General features: G+C 49.4%; 1 protein-coding gene across 1 annotated transcript; it reads left to right on the forward strand.

Moving 5' to 3' along the window:
- The first annotated feature begins 67 nt into the window (after positions 1 to 67).
- Positions 68 to 1,256, forward strand: LOC133759284 (zygote arrest protein 1-like). Its single transcript, XM_062190212.1, is given in 3 exon segments — positions 68 to 899; positions 902 to 1,042; positions 1,045 to 1,256. Coding segments are annotated over 3 exon segments (1,185 nt in total).
- The last annotated feature ends 6,907 nt before the right edge of the window (positions 1,257 to 8,163 follow it).

Consider the following 8,163-nt stretch of genomic DNA (forward strand, 5'->3'; position numbering starts at 1 on the left):
AGAGGGGCTATAGAACACAAGTGGAAGTCAGCAGTTGAATGAATTAGTGTGGAAGGAGGCTGCGCTCATGGCTGCGCTGGGGGACGAGGTGCTGGACGCTTACACGTACCTGCTGTGCGCCCCTACTCCTGCCCGTACCCTTACCCACCACCCCCATGGGCAAGGGCTCTGCAGCCCGGAGGCGGGGGCTACCCTCCCGCCGCCGCCTCCTCGTCCCCCCGGGCTACGGGCAGCTGACGGCTCCCAGGGGCGCAGCTCAGGCCCTGCAGTCGCGAGGGAGGCCTGGCCTCGGCCCGAGGCCCAGCCCGGCAGCCGCGATGTGGCCATGCAGGTGAACCCGCGCCGCGACGCCCCGGTGCAGCGCTCGCTGGGGCGGCGCACGCTGTCCCGCGCAGAGCCTCCCGCAGCCCCGCGCACCGTCGCCGTGTACTCGGCCGTGGTCTCCCGCCGCCTCGCTGGAGGGGACCGAGATGGCGGCGGCAGCGGCGAGCAGAGGTCCGGGCCCCGAGGCCCCGAGGACGGAGAAGCGTCGGCCACGGAGGCGTCCCAGCCGCCTGGGTCTCAGGAGGAGGACGAGGTCCAGACCACGGTGCGGGCGAGCTGGGAGCAGCCCGCCGACCCGCCCGGGCTGCGGCCGCGGGAGGCCCAGGGAGGCGAGGCGGCCCCCGACGGCCCGAGCAGCCGATGGCGACCGGGGGGGGGCCCCGGACGGACGGACGGCGGCAACCAAGGCCAGACGACGACGGCTCCCGAGGGGTCGTCGCCGGGGAGCGTGGAGCCCGGCAAGCAGCGCCCGCGCCTCCAGTTCCTAGAGCAGAAATACGGCTGTTATCGCTGCAAGGACTGTAACATCCGCTGGGACAGCGCCTACGTGCGGTGTGTGCAGGGCACTCACAAGGTTGACTTCAGTTGTGCAGAACGTGTCACAAGTCTTCCAACCCTTACCGCGTGGAGGACACCACCTGCCAAAGTTGTAAAGGTCCTAGATGTTGCTGCCCGGTGAAACTTCGCCTTGTGGTCCCTAAATGGCCCCAGCGTCAAGACGTAAGGGCAGACGCCTATCCTGTGACAGCACGTTCAGCTTCAAGTACAGCATCCAGCCAGTGCAGAGCAGGGCCCGACTGCAGCGTGGTGCAGGGCAGGCCCTGGGCGTCCTCCCAGGATCTCTCCTCCCTCACGGGACTCCGAGGCAGTATGTTTTGACAGAGCCTCCAAATAAAGGTATTGCACACCAAAGCCTTGCCCTTGGTCCATGACCTTGTTAAATGGGTCCTGGCCGTCTCCTCAGCGCAGCTTAAGGGAATCCTCCCTGCCCTGGGCCCAGGGGACTGTTGGGTCCAGTAACACAGTGCTGATAAAGTCCTGGGAGGAATTCCACAAACCCCAGCCCAGAGAGCCCCCCACCCAGCAGTATTTTAGAAGGGTGGGGAGAGGAGAAACGAATCTGCAGAAATGTCAGTCTGAATGCAGACTGGGTGCTCAGTTCTCTGCTGAGATGCCTGCCTGCTCAGGTGCATTCTCCGCATTAAATTTTTTAAAATTTTATTTATTTGAAAAAGATACAGAGAGAGAGAGAGAGAGAGAGACAGGTCTTCCATCTGCTGGTTCACTCACCAAATGACCACAACAGCCAGAGCTGAGCTGATCCAGAGCCAGGAGCCAGGAGCTTCTTCCAGGTCTCCCATGTGGGTCAGGGACCCAAGGACTTGGGCCATCTTCTACTGCTTTCCCAGGCCACAGCAGAGAGCTGGATTGGAAATGGAGCAGCTGGGGCTTGAACCAGCGCCCTTAGGCGATGCCAGTGCTGCAGGCAGCTGCTTTACCCACTACGCCACAGTGCCAGCCCCTATAATTCATTATTCCAACCACGAAAAAGAATGGAAGCAGGCTGGACGCTGCTGGTGACAATTGTACAGCTCACGTAAGACCCAATGGAGTGCCTGCTGTGATGGGCTGTGTTTCTAGTTCCTGGACCCAGTGTCCTCTCCTGTAGAGTGACTACACATCCCCACCCTATTCACTGCAGATCCAGCTCCCTGACCTTTTCTGGCAGATGGAAAAGAGGAGAAATTGACATTTTTGTCCTTGTTGGAGCCCCTTTAAGAGCCGGTGCATAGGCTGCCATTCTCTCTTTCCCTGCCGCTGGGATTGGCTATGCAAGTGCAGGTTGAAATGGATCCCTGGGTGACTGCAAGGAGCAGCTCATATTGGAATGGATGGTGTCAGAAACAGTGATAAGCCGTGGAGACTTCAAGCTGTTGCTGCAGCATAATCTAACCATAAAGTGCAAGACTGTAGATGCAAGTTTGAACATGGATAGGGGAAATGCCAGCTCTCGGTGGTGAGGAAAATTAACCTGGGACAGTTCCTGCTAGCATCCAAGCAGTACCAGAGGCAACCGAACTAAATAAAAGACAACCGTTTCCTCCATGGTCACACCATTCTCTCAAGATTCAAAGTCACTGGAGAGAACATCTAATTTGGTCAAACCTAGACCACCTACCTGTCCTCCCACTGCACCACAGGGGTAAAAGAGGGCTCTGAGCCTTTCATATCTCTGCTGCAGACAGGCATCCCCATTTGCTTCTCCTCCAAAAACCTAAAGTAGAGAGGGGCTATCACCCCCAGGTAATCGGGATTTTCTCTTAGGAGGAGGAAATGGATTTTTGTGCAAAAAATAACAAGAAATATTATGTCTCTTATACCATTCTCTCTGCTTTTATAGACATGAAAGACATAAATACAAGATTTCTGCCCCCCCTTTATTTGTTTTTTTTTAAATTTTTATTCATTTATTAGAAAAGAGAGAAAACTCCCATCTGCTGAGTCACTGCTTAAATGTCCATAATGGCCCCCAGCCAAGGCCAATGCCAAGAGCTTGGAACTCAGTCTAGGTCTCAACATGTGGGTGGCTGGGGCCCAATCACTTGAGCCATCACTGCTACAGGAAGCTGGACTCAGGAGGCAGAGCTGCTATAGAACAAGGGCTCTGGTATGGGATGCAGGCATCTGGACTGCTAGGCCAAATGCCCACCTCCTCCTTTATTTGAAAATGTAATTATATAACTGGTTTCCACTTAATATAATGACGGGGTTCAGGACATTCCTTCCCAGAATATGACTCTCAGAGACTAGAATGTGCCATCCCCCAAGTGCCTTTCTGTTGTAAGTATTATTTTGAGTTGATTATTTTGGGAAACTATAGACAAAAGAGCTTTTTTTTTTTTTTTAAGATTTATTTACTTGAGTTACAGAGAGAGATGGAGAGACACAGAGAGACATAGGTCTTCTATCTGCTGGTTCACTCCCCCGATGGCCACAATAGCCAGTCCTGGGCCAGGCTGAATCCAGGAACCAGGAGCTTAATCCAGGTCTCCCATGTGGGTGGCAGGGGCCCAAGCACCCAGGTCATCTTCCACTGCTTTTCCCAGGCCATATGAAATGCCAGTGTTGAAGGCAGTGGCTTTACCCACTATGCCACGATGCCAGCCCTGACAAGAAAAGCTTTGAAAATAGAAGTTACTCTTTTATAAGAGAAATTTACATCTATAAAGAAGTCTCCATTCATAAAGCTGTTGCCTCTCTGCAGCAGGCAGAGAGGAATGATTCTGAATCACTAGAGGTACCCGTGGCGTGTGGCACAGTGGGATGGGCTTCCAGGCTTCTGGCTTTGGCCTGGTCCAGCCCCCACCATTGCGGTCATTTGGAGCGTGAACCAGCAAATGGAAGAACTTTGCATCTCTCTCTCTGCAACTCTGCCTTCCAATGAATAAATAAATCTGAGAAAAAGAATTGCTAGAGACTATTATCAATGGAGAAGGTACCAGATGAAATCTACATAACACACTTTTTCTGTTGCACTTCCTAGCCATCCTATTTTAACTAGGTCTTTTCCCATATCCTTCTTTCTTTGTTTCCAAGAATGATTGACTTCAAGCATAAAATCAAAGTTATTTTTTGGACATAGACACTAAAGATTTACTTATTTCAGTGTGTTTTTCCTATCTATAGAAAAGGGATACATGTTATAAAACTTTGGCTTTTCTCTCATTAATTTGCCTTAGGTTACAGGGAGTTCCAGCCAAGAAGCCACAATGAGTGGAGGAGAAAATGTTTTTGCTCTTTTACAATGTTATGACATACCACCAAGATAGTATGTATGTATCTAAAATTTTTTAAAAGTTTATTTATTTATTTAAAAGGCATAGTTACAGAGAGGCAGAGAGTGAGTGAGAGAGAGGTCTTCCATCTTCCAGTCCACTCCTCAGATGGCTGTAATGGCCGGAGCTGGGCCAATCCAAAGCCAGGAGCCAAGAGCTTCTTCTGGATCTCTCACAAGGGTGCAGGGGCCCAAGGACTTGGGCCACCTTCTACTGTTTTCCCTGGCCATAGCAGAGAGCTGGACCAGAATAGGAGCAGCTGGGATTCGAATTTGCACCCACATGGGATGCCGGCACTGCAGGCAGCAACCTCACCAACTACACCACAGTGCCAGCCATGAAGGATGTATCTAATTTAAGCCAATCCTTTTATTTATTTCATATCATTGCTCTGTGATGGTTAATTGAGCTATAAGCTGAATGCCCATAAACAGGAATATTTCTTGCCACCTCAAGCAACACTGGGGAAAAAAAATCTGCTATGTGTCAAACAGCAAAACTACAATTTAACAACATTATTTTATTTTATATATATATTTTTTAAATTTATTTATTTGAAAGTCAGAGTTACACAGAGAGAGGAGAGTCAGAGAGAAAGGGGGGGGGTCTTCCATTTGTTGGTTCACTCCCCAGTTGGTTGCAATGGCTGGAGCTGCACCGATCCAAAGTCAGGAGCCAGGAGCTTCTATCGTGTCTCCCATTCAGGTGCAGGGGCCTAAGGACTTGGGCCATCTTCTACTGCTTTCCCAGGCCATAGTAGAGAGCTGGATCGGAAGTGGAGGAACCAGGTCTCAAACAGGCGCCCATATGGGATGCCAGCGCTTCAGGCCACGGTGTTAACCCACTGCACCACAGCACTAGCTCCTATTTTATATTTTTAATTAAATGCTTATTTATTTTTACTTGAAAGGCAGAGAGACAGAGATATAGAGACACAGAGAGACTTTCCATTTGCTAATTCACTCTCCAGATGCCCTCAACAACTAGAGATGGGCCAGGCTGAAATTGGGAGCTTGAATTCAATCCAGATCTCCCACATGGGTGGCAGGGACTCAAGTACTTGAGTCATTACCGCCTCTCAGGGTACACGTTAGCAGGATGCTAGAATTGGGAGCAAAGCCAGGACTCAAACTTAGGCATTCAGGATCTGGGCATCTTAATGACTGGGCCATATGTGTGCCCTGTGAAGTTATGCAGCCAATGAACTGAGCAAGGGGAAATATGAATTTATATGGCAAGGGAATTGCTGGGTTGTAAGGTATGCATATATTCAGTTTGATAGATGCTTCCAAACAGTTTTCCAAAGTGATTATTTGATTTTTACAGTGCCACCAGAATTATATCATCAGTGTTTTTCATTTCAGTTATTCTGGGGGGTAAACAGTGTGATTGTTTTGAAGTTCTAATGCATTTCCTTAATTTATGACATTGAGGTCTTTGCATGTATAAACTATATGTCATATATGAAATATCTTTTATATATTTTATTTTTAAAATGTACCTATTTATTCAGCATATTTTTAAAAAACATTTATTTTATTTATTTGAAAGGAAGAGTTAGAGAGAGAGAGATAGAGAGAGATCCTCCATCCACTGGTTCACCCCTGAAATGGCTACAATGGCTGGCACAGTAGCAGGGAGCTCAGTGCTGGCATTGCAGGCAGTGGCCTCTCTGTGCCACGATGCCAGCCCCTATTTATTTAATATCTTCATGCTATATGAGCACTGGTTCAAATCCCAGCTCTTTCACTTCTGATCCCACTCCCTGCTAATGCACCTGGGAAAGCAGTGGAAGATGGCCCTACCACTTACATGGGACACCTGCATGGAATTCCAGACTCCTGGCTTTATCCTGGCCCAGCCCCAGCCACTGTGGCCATTTCAAAAAATGGAACTAGAAAAGAAGGGAGCATTTTTAGGTGAAAAATGAGGATCTCATTAAGACAATCACCCAGCACGTTTCCTTGGCATGAGTCAGAACTCATGCATTTAAAAATGAAGGGGCAGTGGTGCTCATATTAAGGATGAGGGCTGGAAATGGAAATGGACATGGGACTTTCAGTAAATTGTAATCAGATAAAGGGATTAGTTACATGTTGACAATACCCTAATAGAGTTCTATCTATAGTCTTAGCTATCTTAGCCTCTTTCTTTTTTTTTAAGCTTTATTTATTTATTTGAAAGAGTTACACAGAGAGAGAAGGAGAGGCAGAGAGAGAGAGAGAGAGAGAGAGAGAGTCCTCTGTCTGCTGGTTCACTCCCCAGTTGGCCACAATGGCTGGAGCTGTGCTGATCCAAAGTCAGGAGTCAGGAGCTTCTTCTAGGTCTCCTAGAAGGGGAGACCAAGAGGCCCAAGGACTTGGGCCATCTTCTTCTGCTTTCCCAGCCCATAGCAGAGAACTGGATTGGATGTGGAGCAGACAGGACTCAAACCAGCTTGAACAGGTGGCCATATGGGATGCCTGCACTGCAAGTGGTGGCCTTACTGGCTATGCCAGAGCACTGGTTCCAGAGAGTTTTTTTTTTAAGATTTATTTATTTAGTCAAAAGTCAGAGTTACACAGAGAGAGGAGAGGTGGGGGGAGAGAGAGAGAGAGAGAGAGAGAGAGAGAGAGAGAGAGAGAGGTCTTCCATCCAATGTTCACTCCCCAATTGGCTGCCATGGCTGGAGCTGCACTGATCCAAAGCCAGGAGCCAGGAGCTTCTTCTGGGTCTCCCACGCAGGTACAGGGGCCCAAGGAGTTGGGCCATCTTCTACTGCTTTCCCAGGCTACAGCAGAGAGCTGGATCGGAAGTGGAGGAACCAGGTCTCGAACCGGCGCCCATATGGGATGCCAGTGCTTCAGGCCAGGGTGTTAACCCACTATGCCATAGCACCAGCCCCATCAGAAAGGTTTTTTGTGTGTGTGTGTGTGTGCGTATGTGCTGCCAAAGTGAGAACAGAAAGATTTTTTTTTTAAAGATTTATTTATTTATTTGAAAGTCAGAGTTACACAGAGAGAGAAGGAGAGGCAGAGAGAAAGAGAGTTCCTCCAACCAACCACTGGTTCACTCCCCATTTGGCCACAACAGCCAGAGCTTTGCCAATCCAAAGCCAGGAGCCAGGAGCTTCTTCCAGGTCTCCCACATGGGTGCAGGGGCCCTAAACTTAGGCCATCCTCTACTGCTTTTCCCGGGCCATAACAGAGAGCTGGATTGGATGTGGAGCATCCGAGACTCGAACTGGCACCCATATGGGATGCCAGCACTGCAGGCGGTGGCTTTACCTGATACATCACAGTGCCAGTGCCCAGAGAGTTCTTTATGAGAGTGCAAGGAAATCATGCAGACCTTACCAGGAATTGTATGTACTGGCTCTCTAGAAGCACTTGTCCTGTACTGCCACACTTGGATTCAGTTAGCATTTCAGCTGCCACTGTGCTGGACAGCTCCATGAATCCAACAGTATGACACACTCTCCACTTACCTCAGGCCTTTCTTCAGATTCACAGGACGTCATAGCCTGCATGCAGACGCCAGCCCAGAAGTGGGACTTGGGATGAAATTGACATCCTTGGGGGTAAACATCGCCCAATGGGATGTAAGCGTCATGGGGCAAATGTTTTTGTTTCCTGCCTTCAGTGTGACAATTTTATAGTTTGCTCTGTTAGGGTTTTTAGGTGGATATGGCTCTGTTTGTTCATACTGGTAGCCAGCTCTACGATGCACTATTTTTTTTAAAAAAGATTTATTTATTTGGAAGGCAGAGTTACAGAGAGGCAGAGGCAGAGAGGGAGAGAGAGAGGTAGGTCTTCATCTGCTGGTTCACTCCCCAGATAACCACAATGGCTGGAGCTGAGCTGATCTGAAGCCAGGAGCTAGGACGTTCTTCCAGGTCTCCCACAAAGGGGAGACCAACAGGCCCAAGGACTTGGGCCAGCTCACAGCACCAGCCCTACAATGCACTATTTATTGGCTCTTTTTCCCTTCCAACCTCACTCTCTGCTCCCCTGCTCCTGCTTTC

This window comes from Lepus europaeus, chromosome 5 (genome assembly GCF_033115175.1).
Source record: "Lepus europaeus isolate LE1 chromosome 5, mLepTim1.pri, whole genome shotgun sequence".
Classification (NCBI taxonomy): domain Eukaryota; kingdom Metazoa; phylum Chordata; class Mammalia; order Lagomorpha; family Leporidae; genus Lepus; species Lepus europaeus.